The sequence below is a fragment of the Sphaerodactylus townsendi genome, linkage group LG01, assembly GCF_021028975.2.
Source record: "Sphaerodactylus townsendi isolate TG3544 linkage group LG01, MPM_Stown_v2.3, whole genome shotgun sequence".
Classification (NCBI taxonomy): Eukaryota; Metazoa; Chordata; class Lepidosauria; order Squamata; family Sphaerodactylidae; genus Sphaerodactylus; species Sphaerodactylus townsendi.
Window position 1 is genome coordinate 133,909,618 of NC_059425.1, and position 26,542 is coordinate 133,936,159.

A 26,542-nucleotide genomic window follows, 5' to 3' on the forward strand; every position below is an offset into this window, starting at 1 on the left:
AGAATAGGATCAGACAGTGACAAGCAAAGAGCAGGCTGGGAAAAAACCCTGATAAAAACAATGCAGCTTTTAATTTGCCATTATTGCAAATAGTGAGGAAGAACATTTATTAACCCAAGGAGCTGTTTCGGTGGTCATGCATGATGTGTGAATAGCTGCATGCCTTCACGAGTTAGCTGCAGTACAGTCCCAAGAAGAGATGAGGGGTATAAACCTATAACCAGCACTCTAATAGTATACCAGAAAAGGCTGAGGAACAGATAAAATCCATTATGGAAAGATATATTGTCCTAACAGAATAATTGTCCTTCAATAGATACACAAGATAGTAATAAGTAAGAATGTATTTTTACTTAATTTAAATTTAATACCCCGCCCTTTCTCGACTCAGGGCAGCTGAGAACACACACACAGACACATAAACAATGAGAACAAGGAAAAATACATATGAAAAGTGTAAACTCAACTCCATTGATCAATTGCACTAAGTTCTTTTTACAAACTTTTTACAAACATACTTTTTTCACTGAGTATTAATGAACACAGCTGCAGACACATAAAAATGTTCTGGCCATCTGTTTACAATATATGAAATATGTTGACAAAAGACTACCGGTAATTACATTTCCAGTTAAAGCAAAGCAATGAAATTCATAGCAGAAAAAAATGACTCCACAAGTGCATAACTTCACGTGTATATCTTAAGTACTATCAGTCTACATCCAAAGTAAATACAGTCATTCTAGTCAGGCAAAGTCCCTAAAGGATCTGACTGATTATATTAAATATATTAATTCCACTTCTTTGTTTAAAATGGACTGGTTTTTCTCTCTCTGACACACATGGCTTAATATACTTCAAAAGGCTGGTTTTAGGTAAAAGGAAGTAAGAAACAATAATGTATATTGTCCTAAATTGAAGGTCATTTCTCCACCTTTCTAGCCTCACATAAATTGGCAAGCAATTCTTGTTGGTGTCTCCTTATATAGACACTCTCTGGATTCAGGATGTGTCATAGCATTTACGAATTTACCTGCATGCCTCAGCCTAATGTTGGTTAGCATTAAGTGGACCTTTAACAACAGTGCTACAGAAGTTCCATAGAAGTGGTCTCATTGTTGTCTAATTATTTTTGTTTCAGGACGCTGCCTCTTACTCCAAAAGATTTTAAGAAAATTCTGCAGTCTCCTAATCCAGATTGTCTCAAATTCAGTGGCATTGAGATAGACGAGTGTTGGATAGATGACGCAGCAGTCCTTTCAGCAGCTGTTAAATTGTTCATACAGAAGGCAACTAATCAGGATTGGTCACTGAGAGTTGGATGGCTCAATCAGTTAAGAAAGAATTTACCACAAGTGCCTGGTAAGTACTAACCCTAGCTTCTGCTTACGCAAAGGTGATCATAATGTTTTTTGTGGTGGAGGAAGAACATGATATGGTTTTAAACTGAAATGCTGTAAGTAAATTTTCCATGGAAGAATTTTTGGTTTTGTCTTAAATGATGAGTGTGATGAGTGGTTACCAGAGAGAAGGTCTTTTCTAAGGTGGCACCCAGACATGGAAATTTTATTCCTAGACTTGTTCCCTCAGTTCCACCTTTGCTAATGTTTGGGTTCCAGGCCAAGTTCATCATATTCTTTCATATATTTAATGGTGTGTAAAGAACGTTTTATCAAGTTTTGGTGCTTTTTAAAATGTATCCTTAATCCTTCTACTGGTAATCTTAGGCTGTTTCCGCACAGCCAAGGGAGAGAGCCTGCATCGGCATTGATCATGCCAATGCAGGCTCTGGGGCCGTTCGCACAAACAGCCCCATGGGATGCGCAGCTGTTGGAGCAGGCTCCGCACAGCTGTGCATTCCCCTCCCTGGCCCCAAACGCCTCCTTACCTCCTGCTGGCAGCCATCGCTCTGCTGTCGCTCTGAGGAGGCCGGGGACACGCCCCCATGGCCAGAGCGACAGCGACAGCTACGGAGGCCAGGGAGCGTGTCTCCTAGTCTCCTTGGAGCGACACAGAGCGACAGCTGCCAGCAGGAGGTAAGGAGGCGTTTGGGGTCAGGAAGGGGAAGGGAAGGGAGGGGAGGGGATGGAAGCTGGCGTTTGCAGGAAAACTCGCTCCCCAAGCGAGTTTTAAAAACACCGTTTTGGCGGGCACAGAGTGCGGCTGCGTCGATTTGGCAGCGACGCCTGTGCGAAGGGTCCCCGCCAAAACGGTGTTTTACCGAGCTGAAGCCGTTGCTTTCAGCCCGTGCAGAAACCGCCTTACATTATGTGACTTTTAGTATTCTTTTGTTGGTCTTTCATGTGTTGTAATCCATTTTGAAGGCTGCATGTCAAAAGGCATCGCATAAATTTCTCTGAAAAATAAAACCCTAGGACAGAGTGAGTCAAGGAAGTGAACCCTTGTGAATCGCAGAGGATACTGTAGATCACAGCCATAGGAAATGCTAATATTTTGCCTGAGCTGACTGCCATACAGAACACTTTTAAGTGGCCATCTGGGACACTAAATTTTTTATTGTGCAGTGCATTAAGCATGTCAGAAGCCATGGAAGAGCTTTAACCCAAGAGCCTTTTATGGCATTTTGGGTACTGGTTGATTTATCATCTAGTAGTCTGTTAGTGCCAGGAAAATGCTGGCATGTCCTGTAATGTTATGGACATGATTGAAAGAAATAACTTTAATATGTAGGAACCAAGAATCTGAATTTCCCCAGATTTCTCACAGCAAACATTGTTGATGAAATAGGATGAAATAGAATGTTGAAGTACGCTGAGCAGAATGGCTTACTGTAGTGGCCTTCTATGCAGGAGCTACCTCATAAAAGGCCTCCTCTTTTTTCATGGGTTAAATAGGGTTCCTAGGATTGGACCCTTTATAGACATAATAAAGCTTGTATAATACTGGGAGTTAACTAACACACTCGGTGATTTTTGTGGGCTGCTCTGGAAATTAAGCTAGCAACTGGCTGGGACGGGCTGCTGCCACTGCTCCTATAGTGTACAGGCCTCCAATTATGTATGCAGTTCATATGTACCCCTGCTTTCTGTCGTGACCTGGAGCTTCTCTTACTAACCCCAAGGTGTGAAACTCCCATGCCTTGCTGCCCACAGCTGCTTCTTAGCCTTTTATGTTTGAGCTACAGATGAGAGAATCTGATTGACTATGCCAGGGGTAGGGAACCTGCGGCTCTCCAGATGTTCAGGAACTACAATCCCCATCAGCCTCTGTCAGCATGGCCAAATGGGAATTGTAGTTCCTGAACATCTGGAGAGCCGCAGGTTCCCTACCCCTGGACTATGCTGATCCCATCTGAGATTCAGCTTGGTTGACAGACAGTCCACAGCTAGGATCCAAAATGCAGTAGCATCCAGGTTCAGAGCCCCTCAAGCATCAGGAGCTGTTACCAAAATTGGTCTGTTCTGTTCCTTTAATGAGTTGGGGGGGCGGGGATTAGCAGACTCTGTTGATATCAAACAGACCTGCAATTTGAGATATGGATAGGGCATCTCCACCTGTCTGTATAGAGGTTTGTTTCCGAAGAAATCCACTCAAAACAAGATAAAAAGGAAAAGGGTTGCAGTTTTATTAAGGGATCAAAAGAGTTGAATCCCAGCACATGTTTGCAAAACAAAGTATTTCACAGTTACCACTTATTTCCCTACAGATTTAGTACATATTCAGCTGGAAACCGGTGCTGCAGCTCTGCGTAATTTTTACTTCAGTCCACTACAACCACATACCACAGGTAACATGTTGTTTGTCTACATTTTCAGTGAACATAGTTCATTGAAAATTAATGTGATCGCTTCAGAGGTTCGTTGGGACAGCATCAGCAAAGCATAATGCATGACTATAGTTTATACTAGGTAACTTTGGAAATTGTAGGGCATAACAAAATCTAACCTTAAGTTGTCTCAGATATGTTCTCCTAATTTAAAAAAACTGAAAATATGTAAAGTGTATGCCTATGTCTCCTTCAGGAGAGAGATATTCCTGACTATAGGTTAGGAAGAGGAATAATTTGTCATAAAGATATGTGAGAGCGTTTTCCTGTTCTACTGTTTTGTCAGATGAGCATGCGATTCCCATGGATCCAAGATGGAACCTTCAGGGCTTTCATATAAGAAATTCCGTTAGTTTTGACGCAGAACACTCAGATGAGCTTCTTACTCTTCTAAAGTCAAGTTCAAATCGGTAAGTTGTCACATGTGGGCTTTTTTGTCTAGAAAATTTACGATTGGTCTTGTCCAGTAACTGTACTCTAATCATAGACTGAAGAAAATCTTGTAAAGCCTTTTTGTTCAGACTTCATAAGGTTACTGAAGACCCAAATCTACAGAGTATTGAGTAGAACAAAACATGACATGCACTTCAGTAGATGCTCTGATAGGACTGCCGCTGCCAGGGGTGGTGGTGCTGCTGTGCTGCATCCAGGGGATCCAGGAGGCTCAGGGAGACAGCGTAAAGAAGAAAGTATCTGACTGCCAGATAATCTCCCTGTGAAGGACTGCACAAATCAATAGGGTTTGGAAGTGCAGCCAAGAACAAGGTGCAATCACAGAGTGCTAGGAACTGGACAGCCCTCTGATTTGCTAAGCTGACCTGTGCTCTGATTGGTGGAGCAACCAGCTGATTAACAGAGGGAGGAAGTATCTCTCTGAGAGGGAAAAGATTAAACTTTTTGGATTCCTGCATATCCCTTATCTGTGTGTCAAAATCGACCCTGAGGGGATTTTTTCAGTCAGAAAGTGAATTTTATGTGGCAGCTTATGCAGAGAGCAGAAATATACGCAAAGAACTGGAAGTCTATTTATTGGTAAAGGCAGAGGTGAAATAGTGAGAGATTTTTCACAGGGATCATAAATAAAGGGTGAGGGGAATATATCTTCTGGGACACAAAAGAAGAATTCCTAAGCCAGTTAGGAAGAGAATTATACTCAAGGAGGATTCCCTTTCTGGTGTATTAGCAATCTGCTTAAGTTACTTCACAAGGGACATTTCTGTACAGTGGGTGTCTAACAGTGAAGAGGCTGTATGTACTGAGAGAAAGGGTACTAGCCTGTTAGAACCCAGAGTCTTTTTGAATCCATAAGTCCCTGTAACAGTAACATTTAAGAGTAACTCAAGGCAAAATTGCACCTTCATAAAAACATCTGAGAAACCTAGAAAGTGTGATTAAATCCTGTGCCTGTGACAGAAACCTAATATGGTACATAATTTACTCCTACCTCATTTCCATCTGCTGATTTTCTTCATGGTTCAAACTTTGTACAATAAATTTTCCTTTTAATTTGTTTGAATCTGCCTCAGTTCTCCAATGCATTTTTAAGGGGATAGATTTGAAAAGAAAAAGGCATTGTCCCTCTGACCAGGAGAACATCTTGTGGGTGATTCCTACCAGTTATCTAGAGAGGCAGGAACAAATTTACAGCTTCCTGTTTCCGGTGGTCGTCACTTAGTGATCCTCAGTTTCTTTCTTGCCTCATAGGGAAAAGCAGTATAGTTGCCTGCTCTACTTTTCTCTTTCCTTTGGACCTTTCTATTCTTTGCTGTTTCCTTTATTTTCTAAGCTGCAGTCTCCACTGTAACTCTCTCTCCACTCTTTCATCCCCACCCCACCCTCCAATGCCAGTAAAAGAGGAAGAACCTACCCTGTTTTCCCAAATATAAGACATCTCCCAAAAATAAGACATAGTAGAGGTTTTGCTGAAGTGCAAAATATAAGGCATCCCCCGAAAGTAAGACATAGCAAAGTTTTTGTTTGGAAGTATGCCCGACGAACAGAACACAGAAAAATAAGACATCCCCTGAAAATAAGACATAGCGCATCTTTGGGAGCAAAATTTAATATAAGACACTGTCTTATATTCGGGGAAACACAGTAGGAAACAGAAGTTAGAGTTTTAGTTGTGGCAGATCTAAGGACTGCCCTGGGGGACTACGTTCTAATGCAAAGCACAACAGATGAAGACTTCCTCTCTAAGGAGGACATGGAGGTGCTGATCGTGGCCATGGAGGCAAAGCAATATGGGCCGGACCAACACAATCCAAGGGGCTGCCATGACTTCAGTGAGTCCAGATTTCACAGTTGCAGCCATGCGAAAGAAAAAAGGCATGTAAAGCATCAAGCAGCACAAAATGGCGGACGCAACTTTGAGCGCTCCCATCAAAGCAGCAGTGGAGCCACCCAAGTCTGTTTGAGCTCCTGACCAGCCAGTAGTGGAGGAACAATTCTTGGATACATCTGCTGCCTCTCTTGGGACACTGCCATGGACCAGCATGCTTCCTAGCCAGCTAAGGCTGCCAGGAAAAGGAGAACGGTGAACCCCTCCTGGAATTGGGAACAGTCCTTTCAATAGGGGGAAGGTCAAGGAAGAGGGTGATTTCGTCTCTGAGGAAGAGGAGAAGTAGGATGGTGAAATTCAGGTCCCAGAATAGCCCTTAGGTTCTTTAAGTCAGACTATTCATACCTACTAGCTAAAACTTTAGCTGCTCTCAAAGTTAGAAAGCTGAATGGGAGAAGCCCATCTCCAATAGACAAGCTCTTGGGCTGATTAAGAAACTATACTCACTGCCATCTTATATTAACGAGCTCTTACAAGGCCCCCTTATAGATGTTCCTGTAGCAACCCTCCAGTCTTCTGATCTTGTCTTTGAGGACAGAGTGGGACACATTTATGACACCATCAACTAGAAGGCTCTCCAGGAAGATCCACAAGGCCATAGCCATATAAATCAGGGCTTCCACTATGGCCTCCATAGTGTCACAGGCAGCCATCATATGGGTACACAAGTTCTTTCGACTTCTCTCCAAGTCAGTATTTAGATTACCTGAGGGTTCCTACAGGATCCTCAAGGCCACATCCTTCTATCTTTACCTTTCCATGTTCTTAAACTGTTTATTATAACTTATGAGTTACTTGAATTATACAACTGTCAGGAGTTATCTAAACTATGGGTCAGGGGGTAATGCCCACCGGAAACAGGAAACTGTAAATTTGTTCGTTCCTCCCTGGATAATTGGTAGGAATCACCCACAAGATGTCCTCCATCACTCAGAGGAGAAGGACCTGTCATGGTGGATAAGCAATGGTCATTCTACACTTTTAAGTGGTATACTTTTAGAATGATAGCCTTAAACCATCACATGTTACAAAAAAGGCTATTCAGTCCTGAGGGACCTGAAAAGTAAAAAAGCAGGAAAATCTACCTTACAGTGATAGAAAGGTGTAGAATGGCAGTGGGATCGCCAATCCCCATAGGGCAGATCAGACTTTTTCTACCCTTTGGGGTGGCATATCTCAGATTCCTATACCAGAGGTGTTCCCTGGCCGAAAGCCCATTGGAAGCTGACTAAGGTCAGCTCTGTCCCTGGGAACTCCTGTAGCCCGCCCCTAGCTGTGCTGGCAGCTAGGTTTAGGCCAGCACAGCTCTGGGGTCAGAGCTCACTTCTGATTCGGGTGCCACAGAGCTCCATGGTGCCCACCTGCCACCCTGTTTGCCCTTATTGCTGGCGCAAGTGCCACTTATATGGACAGTTTGAGCAAACAGTCCAGCACAACCCTTTATCAGTTCCAAGAGCCAGTTTGTTGTCGTCCCCCCTGCCCCCCAAATTGAGCTACCCATGTTTCCCTTTGCTGCCCTTTTAATGCTTACAATAGGTTTATTTCTTATTGGCTCCTTCAGCATCTTCTCAAACTTACCTCCATATCATATTGTTTCTTGAACAATCCGTTCTTATCTGCTCCCCTGTTACTCCCAGACTGTTTTTTTTCTAATCTCTTCCCATTACTCATAGCCTCTCATCTTCTTCTCCACCTGTTTTGCTATTCTAATGTTGATAAATTCTCCAGGCAAGATCCATTTAACTCCAGGATTGTGTGATGTCTCTACTGCTTTAATGGGACTGTATAAATTGCTGTCCGGGGTGCCTTTTATGGGGCTGTAATTTAGCCTCTCACAATGTTCTGACTTGCTTGTATCTTGACATTTTTTATGACATCCAGTGTTACATTGTGTTTGCAGGGCAATATTATTTCTTGACCGAGAAAAAAAGAACTATGTTGAAAGAAGCCTGATTAACATCAAAAAACCAAAAAATAGTGCCTTAAGGGTATCTCTAGAGTTTCACAAAGGTATCCATTGTATTCCTGTTTTTCTATTCGTTTCTTTGTTTTTAACAATGAAAAGTTATTGCATAAAAAGATAGTAGGAGAGGAAGTGTTGCCTTTATAAAGGTACAGAGAATTTCTTCTTTGCAGGTGGAGACTGTAGTTACCATGTAGGTTCCAGTGTGGTTTTCGGTATTCAGCCTGCTCTCTGTTTTTGCACCAGATAAGATAAGGATATCTTTAAGAAGAACCAGGGCGTTTGCTGCAGTTGTTAAAAGGCTGGAGAATTATTTTTAAGAGCTCCAGACCTGCTGTTTCTTTTTGTAGAGGGAGCAAGACTCACCTTTTTTCAGAAGCATTTTGATTTCCTACCCGTTTAAATGATTTTGTATTATTATAACTGGCTGGTTTAATTTTGTGAGTTAAGTGTTTCTGCTTTTGTATTTTGAAGCATTGTAAGCCAGCTTACGTTTGGGAGAGAGGTCATATTGATATCTGTAGTTGATGGTTCTTTCCAATTGGGTGTTGGTTTCAGTGGGCTCTTGTAAACATCATTGGTTTGTTGAAAAAGAAAAACAAATTCTACACTTACAGAATTAATTCACAAGCTCACATTTTGTTTTGATTTGTTTTTATATGATCTTCTGGTAGATACATAGTAATCTGTATTTACATTTGTTCTAGAGTTTGGAATGTCACACTTCAGTGTCTACAGGTACAGTTAGAGTGATTTAAAGATAAAAATAAATGGCACATTTCATAGTTGTCAGAAATATAGTATTAAATACAGCAATCCTCAGACACTGAGCTATTTGAGCAAGGAGAAAGAATAAGAAAATTAAATACAATTGAATGGTGCAGTGTACCATCAATGCCTTCACAAACTATTCAGCTTTTATGTAAGGAGTTCAGATGGGGCTCTGTCTCAGGCACTACCATGTCTAAATAAAATACTTGATCGCAAATTGAATCACCTGTTGATAGTTGCTAATTTAACATTTACCAGTTGTAGTAATGCTCTCTTCTTTAATTTTAATGTTGAAATGAAGACTCGGGTAATTATAACTCACTTCCACATCCTGTGGTGGCTCATCTTGCTGCATTTTTTGAACACTGGGATGCCTACGTGTTAAACTGGGTAAAGTTTGCTCAAGTGGATATGTCTGATGAAAAATTACACAAAGTAAGTACAAATCCTTTTTGCGACAATTGCTTGTTATTTGAGAATTAGACATTTCCTTTCTCCACAAGTTTGTTATTGCTTTTTCCCTCACTCACTAGTTATTGCTTTTTCCCTCCCTCACTAGTTTTTAAAAATCCTTTGATCTTTTAATTGCATCATTATGTTTCTGTGGAACTGAAAGCTTAAGAAACAAAACAGTACACCTGTCTGTCCTCTACTGTTGGTGGATGATCCTGCAGAATGGGAAGGTGTAGTCACTGTAGCTGACATACAGGAATATCCAATTCAAAAATCAATGCGTGGTTTTAGCACATAACAGATCGTGTGATTCGCTAAATCCATGTTCATATTATCTCCAGCATCGCTCAAAAAGAAAACCTTTCTGAATTCCACTGACAGTCAGGAAAATTATCTGTAATTGATTTTAGGGCACTCAAAAATAGCAATTGCAGGAAAGAAAGCAAGAATGCCACTAGTTAAAACTTGAATCTATTCAAAGGAGATGCAAAGTTAAATTTCTGGAGAAACTGAAAGCAGTTTATCTGTACTTATTTTTTGGCCCCAGTTTAAGAACCTAGGTCATTCCTGTCTTTCTTTCAAGCAGGTAGTCTTATTTTGTTGAGACCTTGAAAAGGCCAAAGGAATACTAGCACACTCTTTCTGCTGTGACTGCACAATAAAAGAGTTGTTATCTCAAGCTATAAAAGACAGGATGTATGTCTTCCTTTTTCTTTTGATAGCTTGCCTTGAGTAGTTGTCCCTGTGAAAGATTTAGGAGGTCTTTGGTAATCATCATCGTAATCTTGTAGCATACCAGATTTGCATTGTCCCATCACAAATTGAAAGAATAATGAAAAAAACAAGGTCAATTTAAAAAGTCTCCCTCTTGCTGTTTGACAAAATTAGGATGGGTGAAAGTAGTTCCTGGCTCCAGTCATCCTTTAGGAGCAGGAGTCAGTTGTCCACACAAGCACGCAATTTCCCCTGACATCCGATGGACTCTTTCTTTATGCAGGTTCTGCCACAAAGGCACTTTACAATGATACACTGCTTTTTCAGACCTTAATTGGTCCCTGGTTCAAATACTTTCAGCCACATATGTTCCAAGTTGCTTGTATGAGGATGTTTGTGAATTTAGTTTGCTTCATGGATAATGCTTCATTGCTACCAACTGTTAACTTTTAAAAAAAATCCATCATAGCTTCTAACACAAATGTATTCTGTGTACAGCCTCAAATATATTTCGGGGTATATGGAAGGTGGGCAAACTATATAATCCATTCTGACCTCTAGATACTGGACTGCTTACTGTGGCGTGATCGGTTTTGGACAACATCTGACTCTGTGGCTGTAGATCCTCTTGGCTTGGTGCTCTTGTCTCTTCACTGGCACTGGGTGGTGAAACACCTAATCAGCAACATTCCTGAACTGCTGAGTGGATATGAGCAGCACAGGTATGCTAGTTTTGATTTTCATGCATCTCTGTTTCACAGTCCTGCTTCAATCCGACAATTAGATTTGCTTAACAGTAACTCTTAAATACGAAAGCATAGACAAAGTATAATTTTAAGCCCTGTGTTGCTGTTTCTATGATTTATAATTTTCAGATTTGTTTCTAAAGCTTCTCACTGCTTGCATGACTATCATTCCTAGAATTTCTCTGTGACTTGTATATGTTTAGGAAGAGGAAAATGTCATTGCGATACGATATATTACAGCCAGAAGATAATATATACTGCACTCTTAATCTGTAAACAAGTTCTGAAAAACATACTAGATATTTCATTTGGTAGGGGGATATTTCTATTTCAGGCCACATTGCAGTATGTCTTTGGGTAGAAAAGTTTGTCAAAAACAGAAGTGTTTCTGATGCCAGAAGTCATTGTATTTCATAGGACTAAAATATCCAGATCTTCAAAAAATATTTTAACATAAGGCTGAATGTTTGTTCTGTGTATACTGAACCCATTCCTTTTGCATATTGAATAGCTTACACAGTATGATTCTTTTCGTTTGTTTTTAATTGGAAACAAAAAAAACTATGTTTGGAATCTGAGATAATAAACAAGCAATATAAATGTCCATACATTTTAAAAGAAATCACCAAAATTTAATAATCTTTAGCATCTTTGGGTATTTTTCTGCTCTTTTGCTGCAGTATGGATAAAAAACTACCTTGGAGAGGAAAGAATAGATTTCTGGTCTGGGTTTTTTACCCTGAGTACATTTTTGTTTTCTGAAAGCAAACTGTAAGAAGAAACTAGTAGGTGCTTCGTGACATTGCTTACTACTTGGTCATAACATCCTAAGACTACAAAGTTGTACAGGCACTACTGTATGCATTCTACCCACAAAAATAAAATCAGGGGTAGCTAATTCACCCCAGTAATGGTTAGAGTGTATTAAATCTGATTCATGTGAATGATATTGTAACACCAGTGCCTGTGAGAAGCATCCCCTGTCATGAATTGTCACCATAGTGCTGCGTCAGGGTCAATACTTTCACCACCACACTTACCTTAGGGGACTGCAAGCCCCACTGAAGGCATGCTGTGCCAGCAAGTCCCAAGGCTGAGAAAATTGTATGTCAAGTAACAGCAGGGCATGGCCTTGACAGAGTCTACTCAGGAGTCAACCAGTTTGAAGGAGCCCAGCTAGCTCTTAGCAGTATGCTCAACAGTAGAAGCCAACCCACCCAAGTTCCTAGCAGAGGTGATCATGGCACTGAGACCTCAGGGAGCTCTGACAAAGTGGTAGGTAGAGCAGGACACCTTCTTTAAAAGAGAGGCTGGGCGGCCTGCTCTTTTAAAAGTTCGACGAAGGACTCATGAGCCCACAAACCCGCAACAAGAATCCCTTGGTCCAGCAGCCCATCACTCCTCAGGCTGGGTTGGGGAGGGAGAATTGGCTGAGCCAAGTGTTAGCTTTCCCTTGGGGAAGCATTCAAAATCCAGGACCAGGAACAGCCAAACCCAGTAGGTGGAAACAGGTAATTGGCAAAGCAGAGTCTAGAACTGGGGTGAAAAGAAACCCCTTTCTCTTGCTTTATTCTGAGACTCCATCCTCGGACATTTGTCAACTTCGGGGATCGGGCGGTATAAAAGCCGAATTAATAAAATAAAAATAAATAAATAAATAAAATAAACTAAAGCAACCCTGGAAGGTGAGACAGCTTCGGACTCAGACCCAACCCCAGTGGAAAGTGACATACCGGTTGTGGTATCAGCTGCGGAGTTTCCACATGGAGGTACCAGTTAATCAGACTGATACTTTCCTGTATTCCTTACCAGTAGGCGGGCTTTCTCCTGCAGGTGATGCTGTGAAGACTTCTAAGTGTCTCAGCCAGACTGTAGAAACCAACTAGTTTATGGTGGTATGAAGTTTTCTTGGCATCTGTTTATTTAGTATGTATTCTTTGCTAAATAAGCGTTTATCTTCTTTGTTCCCTCTTGTCATTTTAAGGCTGTTCAGAGATATTCAGTCTGTTGTGCAAGAAATTCACCTAAGTCTGGCAAGTCCCATTGGTGTTTCTGCCAGTGTTAAGAAGCTGCAGAAGTGTTTGGGAAAGCCCCTTCCTTTCAAGGTATGTGCTGTGGAAGCATAGTAATAAATGACAATCTGCCTCCTTCATATAAATTGTTACAAACGTTACTTCAACGTTACTTCAACATTAGTCATGTCATAGGGTTTTTTCCCTCTGTGAACAATGAAGTGAAATAGTTATTGTTCAAGGCTAGAGTTGATATTCTTTTTTAAAAAAAATTATATTTGCAGGATCAAAAAGTAGTAGAGTGTGCTGCCCATCTGCAAAGGCTCACAAAAGCACTTAATATCCTGGAGCTGAGACCTGCCCTTGGGGATGGTCAGCAGCAGATTTGTACTCTGAAAACCACTGCCACTGAATGGAAGATAAGAAAAGCATTGCTTCAGGCTCAAGGCCTAGTCCTCAGAGCTAATCACTTGGAGGATATTAGTTCAGGTAAGTGTCTTTCCTTGAATTGTTACAATCCACAGTTTAAAGAGCCTGTCATAGATATTAGCATGGCATGCTGCTTTAAGAGCCAGTGTGGTGGAGTGGTTAAGAGCAGTTGGCTCTAAACTGGAGAACCAGATTTTATCCCTTACTCCTCCACATGACCAGTAGACTCTTAACTAGTGAACTGGATTTGTTTCCTTGTTCCTACATATGAAGCCTTCTGGGTTATCTTGGGCTATCTCCAGTTCTCTTAGAACTCTCTCAGCTCCACTTACTTCAGAAGGTGTCTGTAGTGGGGAAGAGGAAGGAATGGAGTCTGCTTTGAGACCTGACAGGAGAGAAAAGCAGGGTAGAAATCCAAACTCTTCTAAGAATATATGCAATTTGGATAGGTATTTCTTGGTTCCATTCTGTCTCCTGGGTTTATTTGAATTTCAGCTTGTGCTCCTTTATGTCTTATAGATGAATTGCAGACCCTTGTGAATCTCCAGCATTCTAAGCTGAAACAAGAAAGGGTCTTGGTTGAATCTCTTGAAGAAAAGTATGCTGAGTCCACTATGTCCAAGCCGATGGACTCTGCCTTGTTGACTCAGCTCCACTGTAGAGTACAACTGTGGCCTGCAATGGAGTATCTGGCACTGTTGTGGCAGTACAAACTAACTGCAGATTGTGTTTCCATGGCTTATTTTCAAAGGTGGGTGTTTTTTCTGTGAATTAAGAGGTTTTCTTGCTGTTGTAACTTTGAAAACTCAGTGTGAGGTCTCAGTGTTGCATATATTGCTAGATAAAGATATACCGCCCTTCAGGGGAGAGCAGTATACAACCACCACCACCACCCAACAAACAACAACAAACAACAACAACAACAGCAGCAGCAGCAGTCTGTAAAACATGCAGCCATAGGACCCACTGATCCAACAGTTGGACAATCCACTTCTGTGCTGAGAATGTCTGCTTCTGTGTAGTGTGTTTTTGATTTTTTTAACATAGTGACATCCTTTCATCTCTTCTGTATAGTTCTTTGGTATATTGTTCTCATCTTTTCTTTATTTTCTCCTGTTGATATATTTTCATATTGACCTTTCAGCATGCGTAACATGCTTCAAACATTTCCTTGATTTTGCAGCTCTTGTGGAACAGATCTCTTGTTCTTTTTTTGTTGTTCTCTTCTATTTCTTTACATTGGTTATTATGATAATTCTCTTTGGGAGTCTCTGGAATGCTGCATATGGACTTTGGATTCTGTTTCTGTCACCTTTTTCTTCTTATCTATCTTTGAGAGTTTCATCAGCCATCCACCAAGGCTTTCATTTTATTACTTTTTTATTTTTTGGCTACAGAAATAGTCTTTGCTCATTCTTCCTTGATAATATCAATCTGTCAATCAAATTCACGTTTATTAGCCATGGGCCATACACGCATGTATAAGACTTCAACCGTAGCCCAGCTCCCAAGAGTTTACATAAAAATTAAAACTCAATATGAGATTTGTCCAAAGCATTAAAATCCAAAAAAGAGGCTATTATATAAGCTTGAAAAATACAAATAGAATAATTGTATGGCATTGAAATACAGCAACAAAATAATAATATTTAATTATATAATTAAGACAAAGTCAGATTGAAAATATGAGGGGATTTGGCCACCTATGTTACAACATAGCTTTTAAAGTTGGAGCTTTAGTTAAGTTTTCTTTAATTTTTGCTGCTAGAAACATAAAAGTCGCTACTTTAGTTGTAACCTCAGGAAAAACATCAGCCTTAAGAAAGCAAACCTTCTCCTCCACATTGCCTGTCAGGCCTATCAGGATGTCATTGATACATTTGGTACGGAAAACAGCATAAAAAGGGCAGTAGAGTGTGTAATGTATTATGTCCTCACACTGCTTTAGTCTACATCTGCAAACTCATAACTCTCTTGGTGTTCCGGCATATTTCCCCAGTAAATATTCTGATTTAAACAACTGAAATCTCAGGGGTGTAAATGATTTTCTTAGGTTTGCATCCTTGAGATTTGTAAGACATTTGTTCTTTTTAACTCGAGAGAACCATGGGGAGTATTTCAGGGTGGCAACCGCATTGTTGTCTAATAGAGCATCTTTAATACACAGCCATGAATTTTACTAGCATCCCATGATCAAATTGTTTCCAGGTCAGGAATTTCATAGAGAGCTAGAATTGGAGAAATTTGATCCTCCCCCATATTTGTTCTCATCATGTATCTATAACAATTCACTAATTGGTTGGACTTTAGGACGGCCAAGCTTTTGTGGTACAAAAGTATTCTTACGTGGATTCTGAACCTGGTTTCAACCCATAAGTCTTCTGTTCCACCTTCACTTGCATTTAGTAATGCAAATCTTTACGTTGGTCTTTCAACTCTTCAGGAATGTTGTTTAGATTGTATTTTGGCACTATGAATATTTTGGTGGTTTTCTTAGCTTTATTCTATTTTTTGATATTAACAATTAATGCTCTGTACTACAGTCAGCTCCTGATCTTATTTTAAGAAATAGAACGTCTCCATTTTCCATTTGCAGTGATATAATTTGTTTGATTTTGGTATTGGCCATCCGGTGATTTAATTTAGCACTATATGCTGCAGCTACAGTCTTTACATCATTACTGCTGCTACAGTCTTTACATCATTACTGTTTGATTGCAAGCCAAGTAGAGCCTCTTTTTACTTCTAGGCTTCCCATGTGCCTGAGCTGTGTGTGAAGCTGGGAAAGGCACCAGGGAAAGAGGTACCTTTTGTGGACTTCAGAAGGAAGACCTTTCTCTCTATGTCTCTTTTAGGCATAGTTCCATATACATACTGGGCCTGGGCAACCTTAGATAGAATATGAGTTAGGGTTTTTCCCATCCAGCGTTGTCCATTGATGGTTTCATCTTCCTTCCACAGTTTGAAGGCCCAAGCTCAGTAGGGCCTATCTTCATCTACCATCCCTAGACTGGCATGGGCATGGTATATTTTCGTACTGACTTTTCACAGCACAGATGTGACACCACTCCATCCCACACTGTTTGTCATCCATTGAAAGAAGTGTGATGGTTTTCACTCTGCTTGAAAATAAATGGTGTGGTTTTTCACCCTATTTATCTTTTTACTTAGGTCTCTCCTAACAGCATAGAGATAGTACATACATAATGGTTTTCACCTTTCAGTTTTAAATTTTTAAATTTTGTTTTTGTCAGGAAAGACAGCAACCATCAGCTAACTGTCAGCTCAGAAATAAGGCAGTTTATTGCATTCTGCCTTAAGTTTACACCTGCTACCTCTCAGCAGCTTCAAGGACTTTTTTGCCTGTTGCAGCTTCATACGGTAAGGATAACTAAGACAAATGGGGCAAATCTTAAAGAAGTTAACTTAGCATTTGGACACAGAAGTGCCCATGTGGCTTTCATTTTTTAATAGCCTTTATGGGTAATGGAGAACTAAATAAGATGGCATCTAGTCAGAGTGTTCAAAAACGTATTGTGGATTATTTATTTATTAGATTAGAAAATATTGATTCCTTTCTTCCAAGGAGCTCATGGAAGTGTAAGCCAATCCCTTCTCTACCTCCTGCAATCCCCTGAGCCCCACCCCCAATAGTGATGTTCTGCACTGGGAGGTAGAAATCAAGGGACATTGCTGCCCCTTCTTCCAGAGACAGGAGTGCCGCACCTCAAGTGTTTGGCATTGCATAGCTGGATAGCTATTACTGTACTAAAAGTGCTGAGGTTATTTCTGACATTGGTTTCATCTCACACCTTCATGTTTACAGCTTGCCTCTGATCAGGATATATTGCAGTAGTTCATTTATGCATGTAATTTCTTCAATGGTGGGGTGTGATGGGGGAATTCTGTTCTTTGTTGTTTGGGACTGGGAAGTTTGTTTCCAGCAATGGGACAGAAAATGTACCTGCCCTTAATTTATAATAATGAAAATTCTAGCTAAGGTGGAAATAACCAAAAGTTCCACCTGCTTTTATTGGAGCATGTTGATGTTTCTTGCAAATACTTTTGGAGACTTTGGCTTGAACCATACACTCTTTTTTCCTCTTACACCTTAGATCTCTTCAGAAGAAATTTCTCTCTTCTGGTCAGAGCTGGTTAGTGCTGTGTTAGCGTCATTCTGGAATACTACTGTAACCACAGATCCAGAGCACTGGCTAACTTGGAAGCTAGTATCTGTGGAAGAGAAAAAGATACCCAAATCCCTCATGGACTGTTCTCTCAAGGTTGTGTGGTAAAACCTAGACATTTATATTAATGGTTAAACACAAAATAGTGTACATGTTTAAAAGATCTCACTATCTTGCTTGGAATGTTAATTGGCTGTTAGAACTTAAGAAAGACTTGAGTGAGCCTAAAATACAGATTCAAGCTGGTGTTCTAAGATGATTTTAACAGAAGTACCACTGAACTGCCCATTAATCAGAAGGTGGTTTTCAGTTTTTGAAATAAAGTGCGTGCTGGCACTTTATTGTGGAAACCCAAGGAACTGTGTCTGTGTGTGTCCAAGAAGAAGAAGAATTTATTAGGATCAAAGGCTAGCAAAATTAGGCATGCAGATTTTAAACTTTAGAATATATATAATTCTAAAGGTATATATGCAGTAAAAGTATAATGAAAGATATAGGAAAAGTATGAAACTAGAAAATTCATATACTAAGTCACATTGTACCTCAGTAGCCTCTGGCAATTGCACAGAATCTTGCAACTGAGCTTCCAGGCTAATGTCAGTCAGGAGAAGGGAAGTGATTGGTCCTCTGATTTTCCTGGAATTTTTTGAAGGACAGGCTGAATAAATGTGTCTAAGGACATTGTACAGTAGGCAATGTAGTCCAACTGTTTCTGTTTCCCCAGTAAAATAGGGGCATAAACATTCATACAAATATACAGGGAATGTTGCACTAATTTGATTCCTATCTCTTGTGAAGTTGCTGATTTGAGTACTCAAATTGGAATGTTTACTTAAATAGCCAGTTAAACATGGCAGAAATGTTGACTATGGAAGTTTATACGCTAATTATATTAAGATGGTTTGGAATTTTTGATGACGATCTCTAATATGCCTAGCTGTTTAGGGTCAATGGCTTCAGTTCTGTTTTTATTTTAATGTGGATGCATTGATGTAGAACTCATATTTTGATCTTTCCTAAATTAGGGTGTGGGTATTTTGAATCAAGCCATTTTCTCCAAGTGCCTCTCTGAAATTCTAACTAGTAGCAGCAAGCTGAACCAGTGGGATGTGTCTGGCCTTCCTGTTCTGTCAGCCTCCAATGTGACACTGGGAGAATGGCTGGAGAGAGCACAGCAGCTTCAGGAAGTCAGTGCGGTTCTGTGGAACAACTTGGCCTTTTCCTCCACGGCTGAATTTAGGTATTGGCAAGCAACAGTTGATTTTTCCTTACTCCTGTTTTCTGAAGACAGAAAAAACTTGTTGAGCCTCTTCTTAGATAACAGCTACTGTTAATGGAAAATGGAAAGGAGGATGGTGGGTTGTTGACAAATTCTACTGCTACAACTACTGTTTTCCCTACATGTTTCTCTAGTCCCTTTTTTGCTGCTACTGTGTTGCTGAGGCTGACAAAATCAGTTCAGGGGTCTCCAGTTACTGACAACTGATTTATCTGTAATTGAAATCCTCTTTTTTTCTTACAGATTTACTGATTCTAGGTTCCAGCTTGCCATATTAGACAAGCAACTTATGGCTCTTAAAGACCTGGTTCCTGTACAGATGCAAGATGAATACCTCAAAAGTTGTGATAAGCTTTCTTCCAGAGACCCAGTGGCTTTGCAGTACATTTTCAAAGTACTCAAGGAAGTTGCCGCTGAGGACATATTCCCTGAAGAAGTTCTCTGTCTCTGGATGACTTGTCTGCAGCAGTTCTGTGGGCAGGAAGGAGGATCGCAGAACTTGCCTGAAACAGTGCAGAGTGGCAGGCTTTGGGTGAACCTAGGGCTTCTGCAGATCCACTTATGGCTTCCACAGACTCGATTTGATCCTGCAGTAAAACGAGAATACAAGCTCAAGTATGCAATGGAAGAGGTGCGTGTATAAAGCTGCAGTGGATCTCCTTGTCATTTATACAATTAATATTTTTAATATGATTGTACATGATCAGATGTGTGTCTTGTATTAGAAGTTTGCTACTGCTTGAAGCAAAATGAACATGAATAACAGGCTTTAGTATCAAAACCCGAAACATGATCATTACCCAAAGATACAAGAACTTACTAGTCTTCCAGAACAGATAGTGGGGTTTGTGCATAGATAATTTCAGGTAATGGCATAAGCAGATAAACAAAGATTTACAAAAATACACAAGCAGGACAGTTTAAATTGTATAATAGCACAAAAGCGCTGTTTGTTTCCATCTTCTCTCCCCTGTTGTTTTAGAATAGTCCTGCTGGATCAGACCAAGAGCGTATTCAATTTAGTAATAAGTTTTGAATAGTCAGTCCGTATACTTTTGAGGAAGATTACAGGGAAGCCCTACATGAAAGCATCAGTCCTCCTCTGTGGTCCTGTCTGTGCTTTCTGCTATTCAGAAGAGCACTGCCTCTAGACTTGGAGATTCCATTTAATTATCCCGACTAACTGCCATGGTGCACTGGTTTAGATTAGCCTAAATCTGAACCATTTGAGGATTATTAGTAGAGAAGAAAAAGCTGCCATACTCTGTGATGGCAGGACTATTCTTTGAATCAAACGGGCTCATTTTTGTTTTCTGTTTTCAGTTACACCATCTAGAATGTGAATGGAAAACACACAATCTATCCACTCAGCTGCTCACCGGAAAGGATCTTGAAGATGAAACAATCAGCAGATACAGTCACCCTCATATTAGGTATTATTGGGGTTCACTGTGGGTGAAGAAGTGCCTGGAATGTTAATACTTGCTTCATGGTTTCTAGGTTTGACAAGGTGCTTATAAAGAACCCCAGGTACTTCCCTTGGTCCTGAGTTGACTCCCTGCTTAAATGAAGGCCCTCAGAAATTCCTGCAAACGTTTTTACTCCCATCTCTGTGGTAAATGGGAAACTTTGTGACCTACGTAGACAGTCTGTGAACTAAACAGGTTACCTTGACCATTGATGCCTGTATGATACTTACATTTGACCCGCAGAGGGTCATATGTGTAATCTAAAAAAAGAAAAGTGAGGTGCAGCAGTTGACTGGATTCTTCTTATGAAAGAAAGACAAATGTGTGTGCTTGACAGATGAGTCAAGAAGTAGCTTTAGCCATAATTGACTTATCTGGCTTTTCAAATTATGCTATTTATTCCCTGCCAGGATGTTACACCGAAGAATCCAGAGACTAAAGGATCAGATTGCCAACTTTCGCCAAAAGCAAGCCTTTAGACCCCAGAGCCCTTCGTATGATTGCTTATATCAGGAGCTTCATCAGTACGTCAGCAGCATTGCCCAGATTTCAAAAGTGCAGGATCTCTTGACTCGCCTTGTGCAGTTCCTCCATGGGGAAGAGTCCCCGTCTGTCCAAGCAGTTCAAAAAGTTCTCAGTGAAGAAGCAGCCTGGCAGCAGTCGCACCATCAATTCAGAAGACATTTGACAGAGGACTTCACTGCTTTCCCAGATGTGGTTACTCCATTGCAGGCGGCCATTTTACAAGTGCAGCATGGCCTGAGACTTGTGGCTTCTGAAGTCCATAAAACAACACTGAGCAGTGTTGCCGGCCTGTCCAAACTTGGCACTCTTATTGCTTCTCTACTTTCATTTCCTTCTGTTGGAAGGGCCTTCCCCACATACCTTTCTCATGCAGATGCCTTGTGCTCAGTGAACTCCCTAGATATTCTTCGCAACCTTCAGAGGCTATTTCAAAGGTACGGTGCTGAAGATTCAGACAAGGAGCAGAGGTTGTGCCTTACCCAAGAGCAGCTTCTGGTGAATGCTTTATTGTATCTTCGTTGCTATGTGCTGTCCAACGGAGAACTGGACCATAAATCTCTGCAGCTTTTTAGACATCTGTGTCAGGTAAAGTATTTAAAATAATTTCATCATGTAATCCTGAACATGGCCCATCCCACATGCATCAGGAAAATCTTTAGGGGGTTCCACCCAGGGATTGGGTTTTGTTAAGTACTTAACTAACTTTACATCACAAAAGAGACAAAGAAAAATCACAAGAAAAAAGAATGCTTACCATAAGACCTCCCAATTTGGTCTGCAGTGAGTAATAGCATTAAAAAAATATTGCCCTTTGCTCTTTAACAACATAAGTAAAATTGGATCTTTAAAGTTAGTATATATTTTTCCACAAAAAGATGACAGGAGATGTGTGAATTAATATGCTTTTCTTGGACCTTTTTTGTGGAGGAATGCTCCACCGGAGTCCTTGTGCTTGTCTTCATCACCTTCCGATTCTCCTTTAAGACTGAAGAATTGTATTTAAGCACCAGCTCCGTCAAAACTGTTATGCTGCAATGTTAAACATAGCACTTTGATAAATGACCATTTATAGTGCTTCAAACGGCTATCAGCAACACTTTCACTTTTCTACAGTTGCACCTGCCATTTTGTTTCCCGCGACAGCACAAAGCCTACAAAATGGCTGGTGCAACTGGAAAAACAAAAGTATTGCTGTTAGCCGTCCAGAGCACTAGAAATACTCCTTTATCAAAGCGCTATGTTTGACATCGCAAAGCATAACGGTTTTGACAAAGGCAGCACTTAAATACAATTCTTTCGTCTTAAAGGGAAATCAGGATCTCTTTGACATGAAGAGGCACACACATTCGACTTCCGACAAAGAACACACAACTGTGTTGTCAACTTCTTGTGGGAAAAGGTATACTGATAAACATCACATTTTTCTCTATTAGATCTTATTTGAACTATCTGCTATCCTTCAAAACCACTAATTTGTTTTGTTCTGTCTCGTCCAAATAATCTATTAAGGGTTTCCAGTTGTCCAAAAATTTAACCAAATTATTTTCTTTAAGTAACAAAGTGAATTTGGCCATCTCTGCCATCTCTAATATCTTCACCGACCCATTCTTCAATTATAGTTTTCCATTTTGCACATATTCCTATTGTCAAATCCAGGTTTCCTGGAAAATCAGACTATGAAGAAAGTGGAGGGGATTTTAAAAAAACCACTGCTCAAATGATGACATTGCTGATTGAAAAAAAAATGAAGTCTCGTGACACTATGTTGTGAGGTTGCAGCTGCCATTTTGGAAGTTGCCTAACCACCCCAATAAACAGTGCAGAAATAGCAGCAGAGAGAAACCTTGGGGGTTGAAGGCAGTCATAAGAGGCACAAAGAAAGAGGTGCCAGCCAGGAAGATGAAAGATCAGATGCCGCTGGAGGGTGAAAGGGCCAGTGGGGGATTTCTCTTCTCACGAGAGCTCCCTCTTATATTTGGAGCCTTTGAAGGAGACCTACTTTTCTTCTTCTCTTCCACTTTTCTCCTGTGGTTGTTTCATTTTTCCCTTTGTTATTTGATGTATTGTGTATAGCTTTAACTTTAGAGATTTATGTAAAAATGTAATTTTGATGTATGCAACCTGAATGTTCACAGTTCAAGCATGCATACTGTAATACCAACACCAGACATATGGAATTATTATGATTTCTCCAAAGATTTTTCGTGATGGTTTGTTTTCCTAGGTAATTATAAATGAGTGGGATGAACAAGAGCGTCTGGCCCAGGAAGAGGAGGAACATAAAAATATTATGTATAGATACAAGGCAAAAAGCCACGGAACTGGACTGAGTGAAGAAGAGGAAGAAGAGAAAGAGTTCAGGAAGAAATTTCCTCTTCATGAGAAGGTAGGCTACCACTGACACTGAAAATTTTATAGGAAGTTTTTTCTTCAAGAAGTAGAGATGAAACTAGCTGGACTTCTGAAATACAATTTAAAAGAGGGAAGAAACTGATAAATGGCTCGAGGCAACTTATAACACACAAGTATTTAAAAGCTATGTCAGAACCATCAAAAGTTAAAGTTTTGCTAAAAGGCAGCCTCCAAACTAGCAGCCCCAATAAAAGCCACATCAGACAAATGCTAAAAGGGCAATAGCTAAGGGTGATAGCTATATCCTTTTCAACATAAAGAACTCAGGAGATTTGTGAATTAATTTGCCACATCTCCTTGGATCTTCTTTATGTTGAATGCTCCGCCAGGTCCTAATTCCTGCCTCTCCCCCTTTCAATTCTCTGGGAGCGTTTTAAAATTTTATTTAAGCACCATTTCTTTCGAAACTATTGTTATCTATACCAGGAAACATAGCACTTTGGTAAAATAGCATTTATATTGTTCTGGACACCTGTTATCGAGACTTCCCTTTTTGTAAAGTGGTGCTGCCATTTTCTTTCCTCCAGCAGGAAAGGGGATATGGGTGATTTAAAAAATGTATATGATGGTTTTAACAGCAATTTTATGCTACTTTTTTGATTAGTATTTTTGTTCATTTATTCACTACTGGAAGGGAATAAATGGACAAAAAATCTAGATAAGAAAGTAGCATTGAAAATAGTCACTGGTGAAAGGTTCTTTAACTCACCAATGGAAGGGATTGACTAATCAATGTTATTGGATAAGTGTTTTAATTGGTTAGTTACTTAACATATCTCCATGATTTATAGGATTTTAAAGATATGACAGCTCAGGCAAGTCTTGAGGAAGAATTGGAAACTGAAGATGGTTTAGAAAAGGAAGCTACCTTGGAAACTCCCCTCCTTTCCCATCGCTCATTGAAAACCGTAATGGCAGTTCATCAGCAGCTATGCCTTTACTTTGCTCGATCGCTGTGGTATCAGCAAAACCTGCCCTCCCATCAGACTAAATATCATTTGACTACATTTATCTCCTGCTACCAGACTGGTGCTTCACTGGTGGCCCATTTTTATCCTTTGATTGGTAAGACTTTTCTCTTGAGGTTCTCTGTGCTTCAGTAGTTTCACTTTAGCCCATGCATTGACTTGTCTGCCATGAAACTTCCTGTGTATTGCAGAAGTTTCTGAAGCATATTTTAAGGTACACTCTGTTTCTCAGGGGTTTCACTGTTGCTCATGTGAACAGAGAATGTTCTCCAGAGTATGTCCAGCATTCCCCTGTACTTTCACTGAGTTGAGCAAAATCTCCTCTGCTGTTGCCCACTGTAAAGCATCCAAAATGTCCCAGGGTCTCCAGGGTCAGAGTTTGAAAAACACTGCTGTATTTATTGCTACTACTGATAGTTGTCTAATTCTTGGCTACTTCTCTGGAAAAGGTTTTACTGTGTTTTTTTTTGTAATAACTCATTCATACATGTTTATTGGCTTGAGACTCCTACATAGTTTATCTTCAGAATCCTGACATCTTGCAGAAATATGACATGTTTACTTCTCATTTCTTTGGTGTCAGTCAGTGTATTTTTCTGTTTTCTCTGCTTTTTAATAATGAACATATCTGTCTTTGGCTCCAATTACTTGCATTTGTAGAGAGCTATAGAAGTCAGTGGGACTGGAGATATTTCACAGAGTGGAAAACCCAGTGGGAATCTGTTTTGGATTGTCTGTGGTGGTCACATTTAAATCAAGTATCTGAGATTTCAGTATATATGCATTATTTGACCTCTCTGAAGTTGTTTTTAAAATAATGTCCTATACCAAAATCTCTCATTCTTGTCATGGCTAAATCTACGGATAGTTAAATCCAGAGATTGGAACCATGAAAAGAGAACACAAATCTTTCTACAACCTGAAAATATTGGGGTTGTAAAAAAAAAATTGGGTTGTTAAAAAATCCAAATAATAAAAGAAGCACCTGTAGCTTTAACAAGCCAATGCCCTGTGGGGCTATTGCTCAGTAACCACACACTATTGCCAGCTTTCAAGCCTTGATTTCTGTCAGTAAAAGGTAGTGGGAGGAGACAGGACTCTTTCCAGGGCTGTTGTAGCCTTTGAGGGAAGACTCATCGAAGCAAAACTTGGCAACAACCACTGCTATCATGCAACTTCCATGATTCATCCTGACCTTGCTACTGTTTAAACAGCAGCCACCCCATAAAAACAATGTGGTGTAGTGGTTAGAGTTTCATACTAGGATCTAGGAAATCTAGGTTTAAATCAACAGCTTTGTCATGAAAGCTCACTGGGTGCCTTGGGGCCAGTTATGCTTTTTAGCCTAACTTATGTCATAGTGTTGTGAATATAAAATGAAGGAGAAAATTATGTTAACCACTTCAGGTTCCCATTGTGAAGAAAGGTAATATATAAATAATAAAATATAGCTGAAGATGGAGGGAGCAAATAAAATGTAGGTTGGTGGGTGGGAGGTAGAGGAAGAAGTAAAGAAGGAGAGAAGAAAGCAGGGAAAGGTGAAAATGTGAGGATTGCTAGAAGGAGGGAAAGAAGAAATAATGTGAGAAGGGAGGTAGGGCAGAAATGAACCACCCCACCTCCCCCTTACAAGTCTTTTCCAGAAGTGATGTCATCAATGATGTAGGAGACTGATGTTTGGGCAAAACTCTATGGTAAAAACAGCTTCTACCATAGTTATAGATCATGGTTTACTATTTGGACAGCAGTGCTCTAAGGGTATGATGTGAAGCGCTTATGGATCCATGTGGCTGCATTCTGCACATCTTTTCCTGTTTCCCACCAAAATCTTAGGTTCTGAAATGAATGACCATCTACAGGGATGCCAGCTTCTCGCTAGCACAATACTGCAGAATACACTTTTTGAAGGAGGAACTTCAGAACTTACCCTGCAGCTTGAAGAGCCATATGACTTCTATCATCACCCCAATATTCAGCAAGTTCAACAGTGCCAACCTGTGCTTGTTGAAAAAAAAAAAAAAAAAAAAAAAAAAAAAAAAAAAAAAAAAAAAAAAAACACAAAAAAAAAAAAAAAAAAAAAAAAAAAAAAAAAAAAGAAAAAAAAAAATTACAACCAAAAAAAAAAAAAAAAACAAAAAAACAAACAAACCACCAATAAAAAAAAAAAAAAAAAAAAAAAAAAAAAAAAAAAAAAAAAAAAAAAAAAAAAAAAAAAAAAAAAAAAAAAAAAAAAAAAAAAAAAAAAAAAAAAAAAAAAAAAAAAAAAAAAAAAAAAAAAAAAAAAAGAAAACTTTGCTAAAGAAGTGAGGGTACGGCTGCAAGAATGGCCTGATCACCCTGTGCTTGTGCAGGTAAGGAATGGATGCTGTCTAAACTTTGAAAAGTATAAAATGGACTTACATGGGATACCTGCATGTGTATTAGAATAAATACTATACACATAATGTACACATGATCCAAATACTAAGATATTGCCTTGATAACTT

The 26,542-nt window shown here is 39.8% G+C and overlaps 1 protein-coding gene across 3 annotated transcripts in view; it reads left to right on the plus strand.

Moving 5' to 3' along the window:
• MDN1 (midasin AAA ATPase 1) overlaps nucleotides 1–26,542 on the plus strand; it is a 121,540-nt gene that overhangs the window by 65,898 nt on the left and 29,100 nt on the right. For 2 of the 3 annotated variants that reach the window (XM_048494373.1, XM_048494380.1), the window contains exons 49-67: nucleotides 1,142–1,362; nucleotides 3,668–3,748; nucleotides 4,074–4,197; nucleotides 8,029–8,138; nucleotides 9,164–9,297; nucleotides 10,591–10,751; nucleotides 12,760–12,880; nucleotides 13,072–13,276; nucleotides 13,736–13,967; nucleotides 16,471–16,597; nucleotides 17,332–17,499; nucleotides 18,429–18,643; nucleotides 18,926–19,313; nucleotides 20,006–20,115; nucleotides 20,562–21,261; nucleotides 22,901–23,062; nucleotides 23,880–24,153; nucleotides 25,890–26,060; nucleotides 26,343–26,407. In XM_048494373.1, coding sequence (XP_048350330.1) covers nucleotides 1,142–1,362; nucleotides 3,668–3,748; nucleotides 4,074–4,197; nucleotides 8,029–8,138; nucleotides 9,164–9,297; nucleotides 10,591–10,751; nucleotides 12,760–12,880; nucleotides 13,072–13,276; nucleotides 13,736–13,967; nucleotides 16,471–16,597; nucleotides 17,332–17,499; nucleotides 18,429–18,643; nucleotides 18,926–19,313; nucleotides 20,006–20,115; nucleotides 20,562–21,261; nucleotides 22,901–23,062; nucleotides 23,880–24,153; nucleotides 25,890–26,060; nucleotides 26,343–26,407 — 3,769 coding nt within the window. Of the gene's footprint in view, nucleotides 1–1,141; nucleotides 1,363–3,667; nucleotides 3,749–4,073; nucleotides 4,198–8,028; nucleotides 8,139–9,163; nucleotides 9,298–10,590; nucleotides 10,752–12,759; nucleotides 12,881–13,071; nucleotides 13,277–13,735; nucleotides 13,968–16,470; nucleotides 16,598–17,331; nucleotides 17,508–18,428; nucleotides 18,644–18,925; nucleotides 19,314–20,005; nucleotides 20,116–20,561; nucleotides 21,262–22,900; nucleotides 23,063–23,879; nucleotides 24,154–25,889; nucleotides 26,061–26,342; nucleotides 26,408–26,542 lie in introns of all 3 variants that reach the window. The other variant, XM_048494388.1, reaches the window with a different exon arrangement.